This window comes from Chlorocebus sabaeus, chromosome 23 (assembly GCF_047675955.1).
Source record: "Chlorocebus sabaeus isolate Y175 chromosome 23, mChlSab1.0.hap1, whole genome shotgun sequence".
Lineage (NCBI taxonomy): Eukaryota > Metazoa > Chordata > Mammalia > Primates > Cercopithecidae > Chlorocebus > Chlorocebus sabaeus.
In genome coordinates this window covers 13,927,374-13,951,936 of record NC_132926.1, presented here as the reverse complement: position 1 = coordinate 13,951,936, position 24,563 = coordinate 13,927,374, and the positions used below count along the sequence as shown (strand labels likewise).

General features: G+C 44.4%; 1 protein-coding gene across 1 annotated transcript in view; it reads left to right on the top strand.

The window, feature by feature from the left end:
• The first annotated feature begins 19,199 nt into the window (after positions 1-19,199).
• RARS1 (arginyl-tRNA synthetase 1) overlaps positions 19,200-24,563 on the top strand; it is a 36,867-nt gene continuing 31,503 nt past the window's right edge. The window contains exons 1-2 of the mRNA XM_008015256.3: positions 19,200-19,322; positions 21,092-21,226. Coding sequence (XP_008013447.1) covers positions 19,278-19,322; positions 21,092-21,226 — 180 coding nt within the window. The 5' untranslated portion in view covers positions 19,200-19,277. The remainder of the gene's footprint in view (positions 19,323-21,091; positions 21,227-24,563) is intronic.

The window sequence follows — 24,563 nt, the reverse complement described above, 5'->3', positions numbered from 1 at the left end:
CCAGCCTGGGCAACAAAAGCATAACTCCGTCTCAAAAAACTACTAATTATTAAAATAAAATACAGACTGTCGGGTCCCTCTCTAGACCCACTGAACTATCCCACCCACCCTGGGACTGTCCCCAGTGCCAGTGTTTTACCCATGTTCCCTCTGTAAGTCTTATGCACACCGCAGTTTGAGAGCCCCACTGGTATAAAGTGAGTGAAACCCAGGCAGAGACAGGCAAATGGTGAGGCCCACATCCTACTGGTGAGTCACACAGGGAACGCTGAAATTCATGGCCCTCTCCAGGCCACTGGGGACCCGTGGGCGGTGATGGAGGGAGTGGTGCCACCTTCACTTGCTACTGAGGCTCTTACCCCTCTCCCTAGCACACCCCTTACCTGGCTGTCTCTCCTCATGTATAGGGAACCTATTGTGGTGTAGAATCTACTCTTCTTCCCCATGTGGCTTCCAGGCTCCCTTGGATAGCTGGTATCCAGCCCGATTTCTCTCCACTGCCCCGGGACTTCCTCCTGCCCCATGGCTTCACATCTCTGAACACATGGATCTCTGATGTTCTCTCTCCTTCCATTGAATTCCACCAGACACATTTAGGGTTGACTTTGTAATGTCTTCATATGAGTATCAATCAACACCTTCCCCAACTCAATTGTACTAGGTTGTGGAGCACAAGGATGGTCTCATGCTGCTCTGTGGCCCCTGTGCCTACACAGCTCTGAGCTTTGAGGAGGATGCCCTCCTTGCTGACCCCATGATCTTTTCTGCCCTTCTGTTAAGAGTACTGGCCACAACAACGGGGCAGATGACCCAAGCTGGCTGTAAGTGACCCATCCTTTTGGCTCCCGTGATTAGACCAAGGAGAGACATGGGGCCCAGCTGAGCCATTCGGAACCCTTCCCTAGCATTTTCCACTCAAATGTCAGAGATGAGATTTTCTCTTCCCAAGGCTACCTCTGGCCATGGTTCCAGCTTCATGGGGGCAATAGGATTAGGAACATGAGGCCAACCTGCAAAGGAAAGCAGATGCAAGAGATGGAGACAGAATGGGGGTGTCCTGGGGATCTTGGAGCCTGAATTCATTGGCACGAGAGGCAGCAGCATCCTCACTGTATTTGCAGTCCATTTGGACTCAGTAAAAACGTTGAAAGTCACATGTGTTATGGAATTCCTTCTCAGTGACACATTCATCTGTGCTCAGTTCTCCCAGCAAGGGTCAGCCCCTCACACCCCTGCAGCATCAGCTGCTATGAAGCAGAGCTGTAAATAATCTCCCTGTGTATGGGAAAAGCTACGTGGAGTAAATCCTCCTGCCTGAAGAAGGACATCTTAGCATCACGTCAGCTGTCAGGGCGTTCGTGGGGAGACCCAGACCACCTCTGCGGAAGACAACAGACCCTCTTCCAGCCATGGAGTTGAATTCTCTATAAACAGTTCACCAGCAAACCACCAATACATTCCATGGTTTGCCTAGAGAGAAATTTAAAAATAAATAAATGTTCACTTATAATTGTGCATGTCTTTTCCAGGACCTTCAGGAAACAAAGCCGGCAAATGTGAAATGACCCCCTCAAGCCCACATAAATAATAAATGCCTCTAGCTGGCATGCTAATTCCATCTTTCAACTCCAAAACCTCTATTTTCTTTCAGTTCCAGCTTCTGTTTCACAGTGGCGTTACCACACCGCACCACATGAGGCCCTAATTGTAGGGCCTTAGAATCCTTGGTCTTGGAGAATGAAGTCACAAATTCCTGTGGTTACTCTGCATAGGGTGGGGAGAAAGGCAGGGTACTAGGATACTAGTCTGAAAAAAGACAGCAAACCTCACTGGGTTTGATCCTCCCACTCTAAAGGCAATGGTTGCCTTTGAGTACAGACCTTTTTGCAATATGCACATGTGCTTTCTGCCTCTCAAGAAGGCTAATGACTAAGATTCTTCCGGTTAACTATCCCCTTGCTAAGCAGGCTCCAGCCACGCTGGCCTTTCTTTTTCTCCTTCCCTCCACCAGCACTTTGCAGTCCTAATTCCTTCTGCCTGGTGCACTCTTCTTCCATGTCTTCACACGGACTTCACATAGCCAGCTTCTCACCCTTCAGGTCTCAGCGGGAGCCTCACCCCTCAAGATCCCTCTCCGCCCTGGAGCATAAGCTCTTAAAGCAAGGACCTCATTTGCCTTGTTTTTGTGAGGTCTGATGTAGAATGGGTTCTTAATATTTGTGAAATGCATTGAATGAATGGATGTGATGAAAAATCTGCCTCAAAGGTGTATTTAGTCTCTACATCTTTGTCATTCTAATCAGGAAGCCAGAAAGGCTCTGTGTAGAACAGGAGTACTAAAAGCTGGGTTTGTCAGGTGCCAGGGTGCAGACCCCCCTCCGATCCAGCTCAGGGCACCACCCCCTACCCCCAAATACACTTGTGACCACACAGCATAAAGAAGCAGAAGCGATTGGGAGCTAACACACACATAATGTTTAAATTCACTGAAGAACCAGGCATGGTGGCAGTGAGCCGAGATCACGCCACTGCACTCCAGCCTGAGCAACAGAGTAAGACTCCATCTTAAGGGAAAAAAAAAAAGATATCTGGTATCTTATCTCAATAAGATATCTACTCATTCATACAACTATGTAGTATTCCACTGAATGGATATGCCATCAGTTAACTAACAGACACGTCTGTTGTCACCAGCCACTTGCTTTGACAGTGCCTAATTTCTCTTTGTCTACACATCCTTTCGCACATGTATGAATATGTCTGTAGATAAATTACTGCCCTCATTCTCGAAATGCACTATTAGACTCCCAGGTAAAACTGTAACATGCCTCTCAGACATTTCCTCTCAGCATGCTTGCTGTCTCCATTGCTTGAAGGGCAGCAGAAAAAGGTGAAACTCTGGAAAACAGAAGTCCTGAGTGCCATGTCCACATTGCACAACTCTAGGATTTTGAGCAGGATGAGATGCCTGCCTTTCTTCATTGAGTGAGGTGAAGATTCAATGAGATTAGATAGAGAAGAGATGTATGTTGCTAATGGATGGTAGGAAAAGTGTTATATTCTAGTAGGGAGTATTTTCTACTTGTTATATTCTGGATGATTCTGGGGATAACTCAACCTTACGAGTTTGGCCTACACCTTTGGTAAGGTTTCTCTCAGGGCCCTTGGGACTGAATAAATGTTTTTTTTTTTTTTTTTAATTTTTATTTTTTTGAGACAGAGTCTCATTCTGTCGCCCAGGCTGGAGTGCAGTGGTGTGATCTCAGCTCACTGCAACCTCCACCTCCTAAACTCAAGCGATTCTCCTGCCTCAGCTTCCTAAGTAGCTGGGACTACAGGCGTGCACGACCACATGGTTTCACCATGTTGGCCAGACTGGACTTGAACTCCTGACCTCAAGTTATCTACCTGCTTCAGCCTCCCAAATGCTGGAATTACGGGTGTGAGCCACCGCACCGGCCTGAATAAATGTATTTAAGAGAATGTAGTAAGTAATAAATTTGCAACCAACCACAGAGTAGCTGATAAATACACATGAAGCTAATCAGAGTAACACAAGAACACAAGCTTGCCATTGCAGTACTTTTTACCGTTAACATTTATGTATTTGACTCTTTAGTTTTATCTGTCTACTTATTAGGGTGTTGGAGACGCAGGGCAGGCACCATGCATATCTTGTTCACTATTTTAGCCCCAGGGCCAGAACAGTCCCTGCAGATGGCAGACCCTCCAACAATTGCTCAGTGAGTGAATTAAGCTAAGACCAAAGTTCTAATTCCAGACCTGCCAAGTACCAACACTAACGTGGGCACACACTTCCATGTGGTTTTCAACCCTCTCTACAGGCTGCTGTGACAACAAGTGATTGGATGCAGTGTTTCCCCCCAAGGGAAGCATAGGTGTACCATTGGTGACAGGAGATGTTAGGTGATACATGGGTAAATTTTTATATTTACAGTCATATTTGTTTTAATATACATTATATATAACTTGCCCATCAAACCCATGCTTTCACAGGTATTACTGTTTAAGATGAGGATAAGTAAATATTTAAGTTAATAAAGTGAATCAATTTAAAGAAAAATATGTACTTAATATGGTGAAACAAAGAAATGGCAAAAACAGTGATGATGAAAACATCTGCGGCTGGGCGCAGTGGCTCACGTCTGTAATCCCAGCACTTTGGGAGGCCGAGGCGAGCGGATCACGAGGTCAGGAGTTCAAGAGCAGCCTGGCCAACATGGTGAAACCCTGTCTCTACTAAAAATACAAAAAGTAGCTGGGTGTAGTGGGGTGTGCCTGTAATCCCAGCTACTCAGGAGGCTGAGGCAGAGGTTGCAGTGAGCTGAGATCGTGCCATTGCACTCCAGCCTGTGCGACAGAGGGAGACTCTGTCTCAAAAAAAAAAAAAATCTGGAAAAGACCAAGTTAGTATATCTAAAAGGGTTCTAGGTGGTCATCTAGCCCAATCTCCCCATTTGTTGAATGAGGAAAACTGAAGCCCAGAAGCTATGGCTTCCTTCAAGTAAACTGTGAGCTCTTGGTCACCAAGGAAAAAGAGAAGGGATATTTAACCGCAGTGTTGGATTTTCTGCCTGCTCCTTCTGTGATGGCCTCAGTAAGTGAGAACTGCCTGCTCTGACTGACAGGTAAGATCAGCCTAGGTGTATCTGGGACAGCATTTCTCCCTCCCTCCAGTCCCATACCATGCTGAGATGCTCCCCCTAGATCACATGCCCTTGGTGAATTATCACTGTGTCTTCTGTGAAATCCCCTCACTTATTTTCAAAAGCTGTATCTGTTCTAGTTTGTATTACTAAAATAATGTTGTATCCACCCCCCATATAAAATTACATTATGGAATATGCTTTTTTTTAGTATATCCCCTTTATCTAGAAATTATATTAGACCCCACCCATACTCTTAAGAATTACTGGTATAGGGCTGGGCGCGATGACTCACGCCTGTAATCCCAGCACTTTGGGAGACCAAGGCGGGCAGATCATGAGATCAAGAGATTGAGACCATCCTGGCCAACATGGTGAAACCCCGTCTCTACCAAAAATACAAAAATTAGCTGTGCATGGTGGCATATGCTGCAATCCCACCTACTCAGGAGGCTGAGGCAGGAGAATTGCTTGAACCCAGGAGGTGGAGGTTGCAGTGAGCCAAAATCGCGTCACTGCACTCCAGCCTAGTGACAGAGCGAGATTCTGTCTCAAAAAAAAAAAAAAAAAAAATTACTGGTATAGTTAAAAATGCAAGAGGCAGGAGAAAGCAACAACAGCAGCCCTATCCTCCTAGTTCAAGTCCATCTCCCCAAATCTTGGCCAACTCCCATTACTAACGAGAGACAGGACAGTTCAGTGTGTGCTCTGGTTCTGTCACAGAACTCCAGAAATGGTGATAGGAACACGCCACTACCACACCCTACTCCCCATGACTCCACCAAGGGCAAACCCAGAAGGCCAGCGGGAATGTTAATGCCAGAGCCCTGTCCTCTGCCTGGCCTTGGGGCTAAGGATGCAAGCTACCTCTGTGCCTGGAATGCACCTCTGCACCAGGAATGCTCTTCCCCATTCCATACCCAGCCCAAATATCGTCTTTAGAAACTTCTCCACATCGCCCACCAGCCAGGCCATCACGCCCACCACCAACCCATTGCACATTTTCTCCATTTCCTAAAGGTTCTTTAACATGAGTTACTGCCCACTAGACTAGCTGGTGAGCTTCTTGTGGGCAGGGACTATATCTAATTGACCTATGCCCCAGTGCCCAGTACTGAGCCACAGGGGCCGGATGCTGTTTGTGGAACGACTGAGTGGGTGAAGGAGAGAAACCATGTGGGGTGTTCTGGGGCTGAGCTAGGCCCACCTTTGCCCTTTAACCCTCTGAGTCCCAAAGGTGCTTTTTCAAGCCAGGAGAGGTTATAGCAAAGCTGCCACTCTTCAAGCTTCCCACATCTTTCTTTGGCTTCCTCCTGCCTGAGTCAGCCCCTCCTGCTTTAGTATGACACTGACCCAGATGAAATGCAGAACCAGCAGTAAGTGGCAAGGGACAAGCACCCTGGACCCTGGGTGGGCCTTTCCACCACCCTTGTGATAGGGAGAGGGACAATGAGAGGCTTTCAAGAGTGAGGGGACCTGCCTCCTCCTAGGTCACGGCTTTGTCTCAGCCCCACCCCTCCCTAGGAGAGTCACTCTGTGCTTGCGGGCATTCTCACTGTGCAGAGGAGAGTGCACAGCTGAGGCAGGAGAATCGCTTGAACCTGGGAGGCGGAGGTTGCAGTGAACCAAGATCATGCCACTGCACTCCAGCCTGGGCAACAGAATGAGACTCTGTCTCAAAGAGCGTGCCCTCTCCCAGAGCCTCAGGATGGGAGCTTAGTGTCTTTTTTGAAAAAAATTAGACTTAGTTTTCAATTATTATGTAAGTAATTGATACACATGGTTAAGTAAAAATGATAGGAGGCCATCGTTTGGACTAAGCTCCTGCACCAGATCCCAACAGACCAGACTAAAAATCAGAATGGAGTCACCCATGCTCAAGTTTCATGTCACCAGACCTAAACTAAGTTACCTGACCTTGAGAGAAATCAGGAGAGAGAGAACACCCAGTTTCCCAAACAGGTCCTTTGAAGCCTTCAGTCCTTCAGTCATGAAGAAGTTCCCTCTGTTTTAATCCTTACAGGCAAAAAGGTAGCCTGAAGGAAACTGTTGTTAACTACTCAGTTATTTTTCTATTATTCTATTATGTCCCCACCTTACAAGAAAAGTAACTTTGAAAGGACTAATACACTCTGTTCTTAGCTTCTGCTTCCTTCAGGCCTTCTCTATGAAGCCAGCCTCTTCTGCTCAGCACCTTCGAACACTGATTCTATTTCATGGACTGAAGCATTGCCCAATTCTAGAATTGCAATAAAGCCAACTGAGATCTTTAAATTGGCTGTAATTCATTCTTTGGCAATACAGTAAAAAAAAAAAAAAAAAATTCTCACAATGCTATAGAAGGATATGAGATATACAATAAAAGACACCTTCACCCTCTGGAATCTACCACTCACAGTAGTTTATCTGGTGGTTTCCACTTTTTAAATATGGTCTGGGCCAGGCGCAGTGGCTCACTCCTGTAATCCTAGTACTTCGGGAGGCCGAGGCAGGCGGATTGCCTGAGCTCAGGAGTTCGAGACCAGCCTGGGCAACACAGTGAAACCCCATCTCTACTAAAATACAAAAGAAAGTAGCCGGGTGTGGTGACGTGTACCTGTAGTCCCAGCTACTCAGGAGGCTGAGGCAGGAGAATTGCTTGAACCCAGGAGGCAGACGTTGCAGTGAGCGGAGATCACACCACTGCACTCCAGCCTGGGCGACTGAGCAAGACTCTGTCTCTAAAAAAATAAATAAATAAAATTAAAAAATAAAAGAATGGTCTGTAGGCCAGGCACAGTGGCTCATGCCTGTGATTCTAGCACTTTGGGAGGCCAAGGTGGGTGGATCATCTGAGGTCAGGAGTTTGAGACCAGCCTGGCCAATATGGTGAAACCCTTTCTCTACTAAAAATACAAAAATTAACTGGGTGGGGTGGCATGGGCCTGTAGTCCCAGCTACTTGGGAAACTGAGGCAAGAGAATCGCTTGAACCTGGGAGGCAGAGGTGATCATGCCACTGCACTCCACTCTGGGTGATAGAGTGAGACTCTGTCTCAAAAATAAATAAAATAAAATAAAATAAAAATGGCCTGTATTATTTTTATTCATCATCTTCAGTAGGACCTCTCCACTCCTCGCCATAAAGATGAGGACATTATGGCACATACCCTTTCTCCTTCCCAGCCACGACTTCTAATTTTTCTTAGTTACATTATTATTTTTATATAGTTTTAAAAAGGGTATCACATTTACACACTGCTCTGTAATCATGTAATCATAAAGCTTCCTCTGCTGTGAGTTGATTTAAGAAGTTAAAAGCTAGTAAACCGCATTTACGGATTGATGGTGAAATAAACATTATTCCCTATGGAAACAAGTAGTGTGTGATCAGACCTGGGTCATTAAAACTTTACCACTGGAAGGAAAATTTAAGGTTCCATTCATTCTTTCCCTCCCCATAGCTTTTTTCATTTCTTCCTAGTCAGTTTATTTTCTCTTGAAAAGTAAAACTAAAATCCTAAGCCCCATGACGGACTGAATGGACGTCCTGTCCTGTTGGCCAAGGAGAGCCCAGGACAGCATCTGGAGATGGGATATACTTCCTCATACCCCAGCCCTCCCTAGCTGCCAGTAGGCATTCTTTCCTAAAGTCTAAACAGAAACCAGATCTTTGGAAAGCCTGGCTCCACCGCTGATTTCCACCAACTCCCCCTCCCTTTTGCCATTTCACCACAACAACCGACATGCATTCCTTCCTGATAAGAGGCCACCCACCACTGAATGGTTCTGGCCAGTTCACAACGGATGTGCAGGGAGGGTTTTCAAATCCTCCACTTCGCCTCTTGACATCAGAGGCCCAAAAACTCCACCCTCAGATCATGTTAGGGACACCATGTTTTGTACAGGGGTCCCATGAAGGGACATGAAGCTCAGCTGCGCATGCACACGTTTCTCCTTTCATAAATATTTGTGACTCCTCCTACAGCTTACTAAATATGCATATTTGGCCACCTGCTTAGCATACATTCTTTTTTCCTGTACCCTTCCCTTAAAGTGCATGTTTTCAGCTACTGGCTGGAGGCTACACTTTCCAGCCTGTCAGAATGGCCACCTGCAGCATGTGACCCTTTATGTGAAATAAAGCTCTCCTCTCCAAATTCATGAACCTCATCATTCTTCACTTGAATCTCTCTTTCTTTTTTTAGACAGAGTCTCGTTCTGTTGCCCAGGCTGGCATGCAGTGGTACAATCTCAGCCCACTGCAACCTCCACCTCTGGGTTCAAGTGATTCTCCTGCCTCAGCCTCCCAAGCAGCGGGGATTACAGGCACCCGCCACCGCTCCTGGCTAATTTTTGGTAGAGATGGGATTTCACCATGTTGGCCAGGCTGGTCTCGAACTCCTGACCTCATGATTTGCCCGCCTCAGCCTCCCAAAGTGCTGGATTACAGGCGTGAGTCACCATGCCAGGCCACTTGACACTCTTAACCCATGTCCTCATTTTTAGACTCCTAATCCACCAGCAAGTTCTGCCAGTTCTATCTTTCAAATATATCATAAGTCTATCCATTTTTTTTTTCTGCTACCATTTTGATTTATCATTGCTGACCTGAACTTCTTGGAATTCTGAGATCAGAGTTCCGGCAGGTAGGGTCAGTATCTTCAGAGGCCTCTTTCCTTGGCCACTTTCTTCCTGTATGTTCACATGGTCTTACCTCCGTGTGTGTCTGTCTCTGCGTCCTAATCTCCTCTTACGAGGACACCAGTCATGTTGAGTGAGGGCCCATCGTCATGACCTCTTTTGTTTTTTTTTTTTTTGAGATGGAGTCTCTCACCATCACCCAGGCTGGAGTGCAGTGGCGCAATCCCAGCTCACCACAACCTCTGCCTCCCAGGTTCAGTGATTCTCCTGCCTCAGCCTCCTGAGTAGCTGGGATTGTGCAGGTTTGTGCCACTATACCCAGCTAATTTTTGTGTTTTTAGTTGGGACGGGTTTTGCCATGTTGGCCAGACTGGTCTCGAACTCCTGACCTCAGTTGATCCGCCCACTTCGGCCTCCCAAAGTGCTGGGATTATAGGAATGAGCCCCTGCGCCTGGCTCTTGTGACCTCATTTTAACTTATTACCTCTTTAAAGACCCTATTTCCAAATACAGTCACATTCTGTGATACTGGGTGTTAGGACTTTAACATAAGAACTTTGGGGGAATACATTTCAGCCCATAACACCACCCTTTTGAAAAACAAAAATTCTCCACCACCCATCCACTCATCCAAACCCTCTAGTGGTTCCCATTGTCCATAGAATAAAATTGAAAACCCCTGCCTTGACTTTTCACGGGTAAAGGGAAAGGGAAAGCTTTCCCCTTGGCTTCCTGAAGTTTCGCTGAAAAATCAACTTGCAAAAGGCAGATTAATGGGTAAAAAGGCATACAAATTTATTTGCTGTGTATTCATAGGGAGAATCACTGAGTAATTGCTCAGCCCGCAAGGTGGTGCTTAAGTGTATATGTCATCCTGGCAAAACAGATTATGGGAGTCGGGGAAGAGGAGTTCTGTTGAGGGGATTTTTAGGGAGAATGGATGGATCAGGGAACAGATATTAATGTGTACATTATCTTGTGAAAAGGTCTGTTTAAGTGTGACTACACTCTTGGTTTTATTTTTATTTTTATTTTTATTTTTATTTTTTTGAGACGGAGTCTTGCTCTGTCGCCCAGGATGGAGTGCAGTGGCCAGATCTTGGCTCACTGCAAGCTCCACCTCCTGGGTTCACGCCATTCTCCTGCCTCAGCCTCCTGAGTAGCTGGGACTACAGGCGCCCGCCACCTCGCCCAGCTAGTTTTTTGTATTTTTTAGTAGAGATGGGGTTTCACCGTGTTAGCCAGGATGGTCTCGATCTCCTGACCTCGTGATCCAACCATCTCGGCCTCCCAAAGTGCTGGGATTACAGGCTTGAGCCACCGCGCCCGGCCTACACTCTTGGTTTTATAGGAAAGGGAAGAAAAAACAATTGTCCTCAATGTGCCTTAGTGTTTCTGGATCTTAGGCAGATAAAGAAACTGCAACTTCTTTGGGAAAGATGGGGTGAGGGAGAAGGTAAGAGAAACCTTGAATGTTCTTCGCTTTAGTATGTCAAAGCACCATATTTTGGGGTATCAGTTTCTGAGCCCCAACAACTTACACATTCTTATATGCTCTCACTTTTGCCAATCTCTTCATCTGGGCTAAAACCCAATACTCCTCCTTTTTTTTTTTTTTTTTTTTTTCTTTTTCCAAATACAATAATGTATCACTTAACGATGGGGACAGATTCTGAGAAATGTGCTGTTAGGCAGTTTTGTTGTGTGAACATCAGAGAGTGTACCTGCACAAACCTAGATGGTAGAGCCTACTCCACACCCAGGCTATGTGGTGTAGCCTATTGCTCCTAGGCTCCAAACCTGTATGGCACGTTACTGTCCTGAATACTGTAGCCAACTGTAATGCAGTGGAAGAATTTTGTATCTAAACATAGAAAAGGTACAGTAAAATTATGGAATGAAAGATTAAAAATAGGGCCGGGCGAAGTGGCTCATGCCTGTAATCCCAGCACTTTGGGAAGCTGAGGAGGGTGGTTCACCTGAGGTCAGGAGTTCAAGATCAGTTCATCAGGCCAACATGGCGAAACCCTATCTCTACTAAAATTACAAAATATTAGCCAGGCATGGTGGTGCATGCCTGTAATCCCAACTACTCAGAAGGCTGAGGCAGGAGAATCACTTGAACCAGGGAGGCGGAGCTTGGAGTGAGCCAAGATGGCGCCACTGCACTCCAGCCTAGGTGACAGAGCAAGACTCAATCTCAAAACAATAATTTTTAAAAAATTTTTTTAAAAAGGATAAATAAATATAACACCTGTATAGGGCCTTTCCCTCAATGGAACTTGCAAAACTAGAAGTTTCTCTGAGTGATTCAGTGAGTGAGTGGTGAGTAAATGTGAAGGCCTAGGATATTACTGTCTATTACTGTAGACTTTAAACATTGTAACTTAGGCTACACTAAATTTACTTTAAAAATTTTGGCCAGCCATGTTGGCTCACACCTGTGAACCCAGAAGAGGCAGGAAGATCACGTAAGCCCAGGAGTTCAAGACTAACCTGGGAAAATGGCAAGATTCCCATCTCTACAAAAATAAAAATTAAAAATTAAAAATGCTCTTTCATCAATAATAAATTACCCTTAGCTTACTGTAACATTTTTACTTTATAAACGTTTTAATTTTTTAACTTTTTGCCTCTTTTTTAATAAGAGTTTAAAATAAAACAGCGTACAAAGGTACAAAAACATTTTTATAGCCTTATTCTAGAGGTTTTTTCCCACTTTTAAAACTCTTTTGTTAAAAACGAAGACACAAACATACACATTAACCTAGGCCTACACAGGGTCAGACTCATCAAGAGGTCGCTAGGTGATAGAAATTTTTCAGGTTCTGGCCGGGCACGGTGGCTCACGCCTGTAATCCCAGCACTTTGGGAGGCCAAAGCGGGTGGATCACGAGGTCAGGAGATCGAGACCACGGTGACACCCCGTCTCTACTAAAAATACAAAAAAAATTAGCCAGGTGTGGTGGTGGGCGCCTGTAGTCCCAGCTACTCGGGAGGCTGAGGCAGGAGAATGGCGTAAACCCAGGGGGCGGAGCTTGCAGTGAGCTGAGATCGCACCACTGCATTCCAGCCTGGGCGGCAGAGCAAGACTGTGTCTCAAAAAAAAAAAAATTTCAGGTTCATTATAATCTTACGGTGCCATCATCACATGCGCCGTCCATTATCCATCATACTGTAAACTTAGCTCCTGCCTCATTTGCATTTGCTAGTCTCACTGCATAGAACCTTCCTACTCATTCAATTAAGAAACACTTTTAGAGCAATGCCCTGTGTCAAGCACTGCTCTACACTGAGAAAGTGACTCAGAACAGTCTGAGGAATGTGAGGTATGCAAAATTGATTAGGCCCAGACAGGAGCAGGAGACACCTGTCACATTCTCCGCACCCATGCCTGGGGGTAAATGCTTAAAGGCATTTTGTTTTCGCTTTCCTTTTCTGTAATTTCAGACTAGCTGATAAGTTACCCACAATGTTACCACAAGTTACACAATGTGACCCTCACCTATTATCTTCACGTTCCTGGGGTTTGTGGTACAAAGATCAATGTATAGACAATGATAGCTTATGTTATGTTAATGAAACATTGTAAATTGTTGGTAAGCAACTTAAGAACTGTATCCTAACTTTTTCATCTTCTTTTTTTAAAACCTTTAACCCACTTGTAACGGCTGTTAATCGGAGCATATATTCAGGGCAACTTGAATCCATGACTCCCAGGCTGCAGACCTCAACCCTGGCCCAAATAGACTCTCTACTTACATTAATTTTGCTTCAGTTTCTTCCTTTAGGTCAACAAGATGAATGGTCTTCCCACCTGGGCTATGTGTACCTCAGGGTACAGGAAGTCCTGTACAACTTACAAATTCCCATATGCTCTCACTTTTACCAATCTCTCCACCTGGGCTAGTACCCAATTCCCCCCCTTTTTTTTCTTGGGGGGTTGGGAAGTCCTGTACCCTGAGGTGCATATAGCATAGTTGGGAAGACCCTTCAAAGGGATCCGTGGGCCCAGATATACTAGGGAAATCCTGAATTTTTGTATGATCTTTTCTAAAATTGATTGGCCTGCAAACTCAGTTTTTCAATTCTCCTTTTGCATCTCCCCTTCCACAAAGAAAAGCATAGCACCTTTTCCATTGCCTGTTGCGGGCAGCGACTACCTGGGGCCTGTGTCATGCAGGTGGTAAAAAGAATGTATCCATAGAGTTGTAGGTAAAGAAAGGCAGATTAGGTAGATTTTTTTTTTTTCTTTTTTTTTTTGAGATGGAGTCTCGCTCCGCCCAGCCTGGAGTGCAGTGGCCAGATCTCAGCTCACTGCAAGCTCCGCCTCCTGGGTTTACGCCATTCTCCTGCCTCAGCCTCCCGAGTAGCTGGGACTACAGGCGCCCGCCACCTCGCCCGGCTAGTTTTTTGTATTTTTTAGTAGAGACGGGGTTTCACCGTGTTAGCCAGGATGGTCTCGATCTCCTGACCTCGTGATCCGCCCGTCTCGGCCTCCCAAAGTGCTGGGTTTACAGGCTTGAGCCACTGCGTCCGGCAAAAAAGGCAGATTTATTAGACAAAGCAGGAAAGTATGTTGCAAGGGTGCAACAAGCAAATCAGCAAGAGAGGAGCTGACTGCCAGGAAGCAAAGGTTTGCTGGGGATTTGATAGAATGGTGCTTGGGCTGTGTGTTAAGAGGGCTTTGTGCAGTACTGATAATGCTGAGGTTGCGGTGAGCTAACTTGCATATTTCTATCAGCTGAGGTGTCTGGTAATAGCTGGGTGCAGGAAGATTGTGAGTTATTTGCACAGGAGGACTATGTATCCTGAACCACGAAGAAAGGTAGACTTATAGCTTATCTGCTTTCTCTTTTTGCTTTCCTTCATTCCCACCAGCCCGACTCCCCCTCCCTAAATTAGGACTCCACATTGCCTGAGTGTAAACTAACAGGAATTGAACAAGGGACACTTCAAGAGCGTATTTTTCCAAAGGGCGTATCCTTGAGTGCTAAACAAAGAGGGCTTAGTAAAATGATTGATTGTTTTTATTTCCTCCTTTATCTCGAAGATAGAGATCTATCTGCCTATCCCTTTGTCTATCCACCAGCTTTTCCATCCCTCCCTCCATCTTTCTCAGAACTTAGAAATAAGGTGTCAGAGTGATGTAACCACCCAGTGGATTCGTCCTGCCTGCTGCACAACCAAATTGACTCATGGGCACCATGGCATTGCAAAAAAGAAAGAGTTTAATTGACACAAGTCTGGCCACACTGTGTAAGAGACGGAGTTATTACTCAAATCCATCTCCCTGAAAGCTCCTAGGTTAGGGGTTTTTCAAAGATAGTTTGCTGGGGTAGGGTAGGGAACACGCTGATTGTTTCAGTTGGAGATGAAATCATAAGAAATCAAAGCTGGGCCGGGCGCAGTGGCTCACACCTGTAATCCCAGCACTTTGGGAGGCCGAGGTGGGTGGATCACGAGGTCAGGAGATCGAGACCATCCTGGCTAACACGGTGAAACCCCGTCTCTACTAAAAATACAAAAAATTAGCCGGGCGTGGTGGCAGGCGCCTGTAGTCCCAGCTACTCGGGAGGCTGAGGCAGGAGCATGGCGGGAACCCGGGAGGCAGAGCTTGCAGTGAGCTGAGATTGTGCCACTGCACTCCAGCCTGGGCGACACAGCGAGACTCCGTCTCAAAAAAAAAAAAAAAAAAAAAAAAGAAATCAAATCTGTCCTCTTGTGCTGAATCAGTTCCTGGGTAGGGGCCACAGGACTGACTGGTGGGTCCAGGTGGGGCCACCCGGTTGTCAGAAATGCAAAAACCTGAAAAGACATCTCAAAAGGCCAATCTTAGGTTCTACAATAGTAATGTTATCTGCAAGAGTTATTGCGGAAGTTGCAAATCTGACCTCCAGAATAATGGCTGACAATTATTTAGAATTCAAGCCCCTGTCATCCTCATAGCTTAGTTGCCTTGCATTAGTTTTACAAGAACAATTCGATTTTGGGGAAGGGCTATTATCATTTCAACTATAAACTAAATTTTCCCCAAAGTTAGCCTGGCCCATGCCCAGAAATGAGCAAAGACAGGCAGCCTGTGAGGCTAGAAGCAAGATGTCAAATTTCTCTTACTGTCATAATTTTGCAAAGGCCATTTCAGGAACATGTACAGTAGTCCCTCCCCCCCCCCACTTATGTGCTTAATATATATTAGCTACTCATTGTCAACCACAGTTCAAAAGATATTAAGTGGAAAATTACCAATTCATAGGTTTAAATAACCAATTCAGAAATAACCAATTCACAGGTCTTAAAATGCATGCCATTTCTTGGTAGCATGATGAAATCTCCACCATCCCATTCTCTCTTGCCCAGGATGGGAATCCCCCCTTGCCCAACAAATTCATGCTGTCTACACTACCCACCCATTAGTCACTTATTAGCCCTCTGAATTACTGGATTGAAAAAACATACTATATATATAGAGCTTGGTACTATTCACGGTTTCAGTCATCCACTGAGGAGTGTTGCAATGTATCTCCCATGGATAAGGAAAGACTGGTATATTAACATTTGATTTGCAAAATAAAGGATAGTTTATATAGTTCTGGGTAAAATAAATAATTAATTTAAAAAGAAAAAAGATAAAGGCAAACTTTAAACTTGTTAAAAATTAAGTAAAATAATTTGGATTATTTAATTAGACAAAGAGGACTGGCTTTGCCAATGGAACAATATGGCCGACACTGTCCATAAATTGGACAAGCTAAACTTGCAAATCCACAGTTTTGATGAAAATACAGTGAGAACACTTATGAAACATCATGCCAGAAAATAATCCATTTCCAGAAGTTGTGAAAAGAGTTTTTAGATGTCTTTTTCTTTTTTTTTTTTTTTTTTGAGACTCACTCCATTGCCCAGGCTGGAGTGCAGTGGCCGGATCATGGCTCATTGCAGCCTCAAACTCTTGGGTTTAAACAATTCTCCTAAGCCTCCTATATAGCTGGGACTACAGGTGTGTACCACCACGCCTGGCCAATGTTTTGTATTTTTGGTAGAGATGGTGTTTTTATTTTTATTTTTATTTTATTTATTATACTTTAAGTTCTAGGGTACATGTGCACAACATGTATACATGTGCCATGTTGGTGTGCTGCACCCATGAAGTCATCATTTACATTAGGTATATCTCCTAATGCTATCCCTACCCCGCTCCCCCCACCCCACAACAGGCCCTGGTGTGTGATGTTCCCCTTCCTGTGTCCAAGTGATCTCATTGTTCAATTCCCACCTATGAGTGAGAACATGCAGTGTTTGGTTTTCTGTTCTTGCGATAGTTTGCTGAGAATGATGGTTTCCAGCTGCATCCATGTCCCTACAAAGGACATGAACTCATCCTTTTTTATGGCTGCATAGCATTCTATGGTGTATATGTGCCACATTTTCTTAATCCAGTCTGTCATTAATAGACATTTGGGTTGGTCTCAAGTCTTTGCTATTGTGAATAGTGCCACAATAAACATACATGTGCATGTGTCTTTATAGCAGCATGATTTATAATCCTTTGGGTATATACCCAGTAATAGGATGGCTGGGTCAAATGGTATATCTAGTTCTAGATCCTTGAGGAATCGCCACACTGTCTTCCACAATGGTTGAACTAGTTTACAGTTCCACCAACAGTGTAAAAGTGTTCTGATTTCTCCACATCCTCTCCAGCACCTGTTGTTTCCTGACTTTTTAATGATTGCCATTCTAACTAGTGTGAGATGGTATCTCATTGTGGTTTTGATTTGCATTTCTCTGATGACCAGTGATATGAGCATTCTTTCATGTGTCTGTTGGCTGCATAAATGTCTTCTTTTGAGAAGTGTCTGTTCAAATCCTTTGCCCACTTTTTGATGGGGTTGTTTGTTTTTTTCTTGTAAATTTGTTTGAGTTATTTGTAAGTTCTGGATATTAGCCCTTTGTCAGATGAGTAGATTGCAAAAGTTTTCTCCCATGCTGTAGGTTGCTTGTTCACTCTGATGGTAGTTTCTTTTGCTGTGCAGAAGTTCTTTAGTTTAATTAGACCCCATTTGTCAATTTTGGCTTTTGTTGCCATTGCTTTTGGTGTTTTAGTCATGAAGTCCGTGCCCATGCCTATGTCCTGAATGGTATTACCTAGGTTTTCTTCTAGGGTTTTTATGGTTTTAGGTCTAACATTGAAGTCTCTAATCCATCATGAATTAATTTTTGCATAAGGTGTAAGCAAGGGATCCAGTTTCAGCTTTCTACTTATGGCTAGCCAGTTTTCCCAGCACCATTTATTAAATAGGGAATCCTTTCTCCATTTCTTGTTTTTGTTAGGTTTGGGTAGAGACGATGTTTCACCATTTTCCCCAGGCTGATCTTGGACTCCTGGGCTCAAACAATCTGCCTGCCTCAGCCTCCCAAAGTGCTAGGATTCCAGACATGTGCCACTGTGCATAGCCTGATGTCAACTTTTAAAAGTATACACTGGGATAAGAATTTTTAAAATACTTTTATGAGGCACAGAAGTGAAAATGTTTAGAGAGTGCTACTTTCTAAGTTCTGGAGTCATAGAGAAGAGTGAACAAGATAATTAAGGTCCCTGTCCTCTTAGAACATATATCCCAGGTTTGCTGTTTATAATTTTAACTTAATAGATATAAAATGAAATATTATTCAGCCTTACAAAAGAAAACTCTGTTATGGGTGACAACATAGATGAACCCAGAGAGCATTATGTTGGTGCAATAAGCCAGGCACAGAAAGACAAATACTACATTAGCTCATGTATATGAGTAATCTAAAAAATTCAGATTCATAGAAGCAGAGCATAGAATGGTGGTTGTCAGGGCTGTGGAGGTAGGAAAGATGGGAGATGTTGCTCAAAGTTACGAAGTTTCAGTTAGGCAGGATGAATAAATTCTAGAGATGTAATGTATATTGTATACTTGCAGTTTTTTTTTTTTTTTTTTTTTAATAGAGAGAAAAGGTCTCACTCTGTCACCCAGACAGGAGTACAGTGACATGATCATGGCTCACTGCAGCCTCAAATTTTTGGGCTCAAGTGATCCTCCCACCTCAACCTCCCATATATCACGGACTACAGGCACATGCCACCATGCCCGGCTATTTTTCCATTTTTTTGTAGAGAGGGGGTCTTAGCTGTTTCCCAGGATGAGAATAAATCCTAAATGTTCACACCACACACACAGACATGCAGACACACACACACACACATGCAAATGATAACTGTATGAGATGAAGGTTATGTTAATTATTTTGATTGTGGTAATCATTTCAGAATGTATACATATATCAAAACATTACATTGCACATCGTTATGATGTGCAATCTTTATTCGTCAGTTATACCTCAATAAAACTGGAAAAATAAATAAGATTTTAACTTAAATGTCACTTGCTTAGAGATGTCTTCTCTGACCCAAGTCACTGTATCACATTGCCTTCCTAGTCATTAAAACTACCTGAGATTTATTGCCTTTTTTGGTCTATTTTATCTCTCCATTCTAAAATGTATCTGCCGTGAGAGGGGAGATCTTGTCTGTTTTGTTTTCTCTCTGCCCCCAGAGCCTAGAATAGTGTCTGGCATTTTAAAGTACACAATAAATGCTTGTTGAACAAATGAACGGATTTGTTAGTTTTGTGCCCATTTCACAGAGGGGCAAAGTGAGGCCTTTGACAGCCAGAAGCTCTAGGTCAGTGCTTGTCCTAGTCTATCCAAGCACAGTGCAGCTCTGGTTCGTCTCTGCTCAATTCCTCTCCCCTCGCCCAAATATCCCTGAGCTGCAGCCTAGCTCCTGGACGCTATCCTCGCGAGTTCTCCCCGCAGTGTCTCTTGGATCCCGCCAGGAGGCAGCAGAGGCGCCAGCACTCAGTCCGACGGGACAGCGGTCCGGAGGGGGTTTCCGCTTCCGGGAGAGACTGACAGTTTCCGCTTCCGTCCACTTGGCGAGTGAGACGCTGACGGGAGGATGGACGGACTGGTTTCTCAGTGCTCCGCGCGGCTGCTGCAGCAGGTTTGCACGCAAGAGACCGGCGGGAAAGCCTGAAAGAGATGGAGCAGGCTCTGGCTTCTGCCCAAGCGGCTTCGGGGGCGGGACAGCTAGACGAGGACCATCTTGGTCCTCTCAGAGTGGGGCGGCAGGGTCCCTGTGGGAGCAGGAAGGGTTGGGAGAGGAAGCACCCATCATTCCAAAGCCCGTGTGACTGTGATTTTCAGCGTAATGGAAGGTCCCCACACTCTCCCAGGCCTCCCCCAAGCCAGCGTCTTCGGTGGGCTGGAGCCTGGCATGTTCAGAACAATCACTTCCCCACAATCCACCTCTTCTGCATACACACGTGCTTTCTCAGGGGATGCGGGGAGATAGACAAGGCGGGAGGGAATACGTTCAGAGCTCTGGGTCTTGGTTTGCAGCTCAGCCGCAGTTCTTTCCGGGTTACTGAGCGAGAGGATTCCTAGTAAGCCCATGGGGTGATTTACTATCAGACCAACGGAGTTTGCGCTATGCCCTCAACATTGGTCGGGAAGGAGCAGCCACACCGTATAAAAGTGACAGCGGAACAATACCATTACCTTTTATGCCCAGATGGGGAGGGATGGTAGGAAGATAGTTCACAGCACTGTATCCTGTTACAGCTTTATACTTAATCAGCAGTCACAGAGTACAAGTTAGTCGAGTAAATTGGCAAGCTCTTCACATTTCTGAGCAATGTGTTTATCGGTATGAAGTTATAAGGACTGCCTCACTGGGTTGTGATAATCATGAAGGTAATTTCTGAAAAGTGTTAAGCTCAGCTCCTGGAACATACTGTATGCTCATTTATGGCATTTTGGTTTTGGCTGTAGCTGTCTCCCAGTAAGTAATCTGAAATTGCAGGTGAGGAATCTTCCCCTGAGTTTTGCAGTTAAGTTGGAAGCTTTCTTTCTTTCTGAATTGACATGTCTTTAGTTTTAGGTATTAAAGTACAAAGCCTGGTCTGGTCTAGTGTAGGACCTGACACACTGGAAATAGGAAGAAATGGGCAAATTATTTAGTCCTAGAAAGGGTGAAAGGCAGACCCTGGAGCTATTTTGAATGTGACAAAAGACATTTGGTTTTTTAAGAGTCCCAAGTGATAAGATTTGGGAATAAAAGCAGGTTGGTCAACCTGAAACTTAACTAAGTACTCTTGCTAAGTCAGAGTGTCTTATCGAGCCAAAGAAAAAAACTAAGGATATGAGACATCCCATTATATACTTACTCCTATTCCGGTCTCCCAACACACATGTGTGTGTGCTTAATATTTTCTTTTTCTTTTTCTTTCTTTCTTTCTTTTTTTTTTTTTTGGAGACAAGAGTCTTGCTCTGTCAAGCAGGCTGGAATGCAGTGGCATGATCTTGGCTCACTGCAACCTCCACCTCCAGGATTCAGGCAATTCTCCTGCCTCAGCTATCCAAGTAGCTGGGATTACAGACATGCACCACCATGCCTAGCTAATTTTTGTATTTTTAGCAGAGACGGCATTTCGCTATGTTGGCCACGCTGGTCTTGAACTCTTGACCTTAAGTGATCCGCCTGCCTAGGCCTCCCAAAATGCTGGGATTACAGGCGTGAGCCACCATGCCTGGCTAGTATTTTCTTATTAAGGATAATATGCTAACGTCAGCAAAAGTCTCAGAGGAGAAAAAAACACAGCTCATCAAAGGGAACATTAATGATTCCCATGGTCTATGCCATGCCTTGCTAGAGAGGGGAAATGTGGAAGTAAGTTTATGGACTGAAAAAAGTGCTTTTTTTTCCCATAGGAAGAAGAGATTAAATCTCTGACTGCTGAAATTGACCGGTTGAAAAACTGTGGCTGTTTAGAAGCTTCTCCAAATTTGGAGCAGTTACAAGAAGAAAATTTAAAATTAAAGTATCGACTGAATATTCTTCAAAAGGTGAGTACTTTGGGTTCCAGTTTTATCCTCCAGTTTGAATTATTATACCTTTTTTAAAGCCTTTGTTACCAAAGATTCTGGAAGTATATCCTATGGAATTTGGAAAAAGAAGCATAGAAACCCTATTCTTTTCCCTGCATTAGACAACTTAGGACTGAGGTAGTTAGTGCAAATAGTGAGAAGTTGGTGTTGTCCTGTCCTTCAGGACTCTTTGAAACGTTTCATCCTGCTAACTATTTGGCTAACTTAAAGTAGGATTTAGGTAGGGTGAAGCATTTCTTTTTAAAAATTTATTTATTATTTTTTGAGACAGGGTGTCTGTCACTCAGGCCAGTGTGTGGTGGCATGATCACAGCTCAGTGCAGCCTCAACCTTCAGGCTTAAGCAGTCATCCCACCGCAGCCTCCTAAGTGGCTGGGACTACAGGTGTGTGCCACCACATCCAGCTAATTTTTTTTTTTTTTTTTTAATAGAGATGGGGTCGGCCGGGCACGGTGGCTCAAGCCTGTAATCCCAGCACTTTGGGAGGCCGAGACGGGCGGATCATGAGGTCAGGAGATCGAGACCATCCTGGCTAACACGGTGAAACCCCGTCTCTACTAAAAAATACAAAAACTAGCCGGGCGAGGTGGTGGGCGCCTGTAGTCCCAGCTACTCGGGAGGCTGAGGCAGGAGAATGGCGTGAACCCGGGAGGCGGAGCTTGCAGTGAGCTGAGATCTGGCCACTGCACTCCAGCCCGGGTAACAGAGCGAGACTCCGTCTCAAAAAAAAAAAAAAAAAAATAGAGATGGGGTCTTGCTGTGTTGACCAGCCTGGCCTCAGAATTCCTGGCCTCAAGCAACCCTCCCTGTCTTGGCCTCCCAAAGTGTTGGAATTACAAGTATGACCCACTGTACCCAGCAAGGTTGAGGCGTTTCTTTCAACAGTTTATGCCCATGCCTTTTTTAAAAAAAACATTTGATTTTTAAATCATTGCCTCTATCATAAAGGAAATATTTGAAAATAGACCTACATATTTTCTCTGCCCTAAGTTGGTTATTTTACAGTTTTATTTTTGTATCTTACATAATCATTTGGGTTTTTTTCCACCTGGTATTTCAAAACTTTTTTTTTCCCGTGAAGCTTGTGCTATATTTATTTAATGGTCTCATAATTTAACAGTGTTTATCAATTTTGTTTTAAAAAAATGAACTTGCCGCTGGGCGCAGTGGCTCACTCTTGTAATCCCAGCACTTTGGGAGGCTGAGGCAGGCGGATCACGAGGTCAGGATATTGAGACCATCCTGGCTAACATGGCGAAACCCCATCTCTACTAAAAACTGCAAAAAATTAGCCAGGCGTTGTGGCAGGCACCTGTAGTCCCAGCTACTTGGGAGGCTGAAACAGGAGAATGGTGTGAACCCAGGAGGCGGAGCTGAGATCATGCCACTACACTTCAGCCTGGGCAACAGAGCAAGACTCCGTCTCAAAAAAAAAAAAAGAACTTGCTGCAGTTTTTTGGTCTGCCTCTAATATTTGGTGATGACATATCCCAGAGTGTTGACCTCATTCTCATAACAATTCTCCCGTGTGTATATATTACTCTCAGACAAACTGCGCTAGCATTACATCCTTTTCCCAAAGCTGATTGATTCCATTTACTCAACTTAGACTCTATCTGCCCCACTCCCATGACGTCTCTCATATTACCTATTTTTATTTTTTTATTTTTTTGAGACAGAGTCTCACTCTTGTTGCCCAGGCTGGAGTACAATGGCACGATCTCGGCTCACCGCAGCCTCTGCCTCCCGGGTTCAAGTGATTCTCCTGCCTCAGCCTCCTGTGTAGCTGGGACTACAGGCATGCACCACCACACCTGGTTAATTTTGTATTTTTAATAGAGACAGGGTTTCTCCATGTTGGTCAGGCTGGTTTCAAACTCCCGACCTCGGGTGATCTGCCCATCTCGGCTTCCCAAAGTGCTGGGATTACAGGCGTGAGCCACCCCCCCAGCATCCATATTACCTGTATGTGGTCTGCTAGGCTGGAGTCTCATACTACCTATATGTAATCTGTGCTTGTCTTTGAGTCTTCTAAAATCACAAAATTCCTTTTCCATAGAATCTTCCAAAAAGAATCTCACCTTTCTCGTTATGTCATTTATTCTGCACTTATATATGTTTAATTCTATTATATTTATTTTAATTCAAAAGTATTATTAAATGTCTAATATATGCTAGAGACTATAAGGGAAAAGATACAAAAGGAAGTACAGTATTTTCTGGAACTCCTCACCTCAATTAATCCTCCCACCTCAGCCTCCCAAGTAGCTGGGATAGAAGGACAGCATATTCTACTACACATTTTTCTATAATGCAGATTAGCTCTCATATAGATAGGAGAATGCTCTTAGTGTATTGTGGAAGGCATATTGGTTCTTTGACAGATACTTTGCCCTACTGAATGAGCAACTGAACACAAGGTACACAGCAGAACTAAAAACCACAGAGTAATAAAGTACTGTGTGTGATGGTCATTCACCCTGTCGTCTCACCCTGGTTCACTTTGGCCACATGCTCTGACTTGAAAGCATCACATATGACACTGGTAGAGACAACTTGTTGATTATAATCAGATAGTAATTTGCATAGTGCCAAAACTAAGCACAGATTTCGTGTGTGTAGGTACACACACATACATATGTACGTAGTGGTACTCCTATCCTTTAAAAATAAAAAATTGAGGCCAGGTGCGGTGGTTCACACCTGCAATCCCAGCTCTTTGGGAGGCCGAAGCAGGTGGATCACCTGAAGTCAGTATGCGAGACCAGCCCGGCCAACATAGCAAAACCCTGTCTCTACTAAAAATATAAAAATTAGCCAGGGATGGAGGTGCTGGCCTATAATTCCAGCTGCTTGGGAGGCTGAGGCATGAGAATCACTTAAACCCAGGAGGCACACCTTCATGACTTGAGCCAAAATCGTGCCACTGCACTCCAGCCTGGGCAACAGAGCGAGACCCAGTCTCAAAAAAAAAAAAAAAAAAAAAACCATAAAAATAAAAATTTGACATTTATTATAGGAGGTTTTGGGTATAAGATCATAATCTAGGCCAAGTGTGGTGGCTCACACCTGTAATCCCAATGCTTTGGGAGGCCAAGGCAGGAGGATCTCTTGAGCCCAGGAGTTCAAGGTTACAGTGAGGTGTCATGCCACTGCACTTCAGCCTCAGCAGAGTGCACAGTGAGATCTTGTCTCTTACCCCCAACAAAGAAGAAAAAGGATCATATCCAAGTAAGTTTGGTATTTGCTGTTGGAAATCTTTAGATTGGTAAAAACATATCTTCCTTAAGTATGT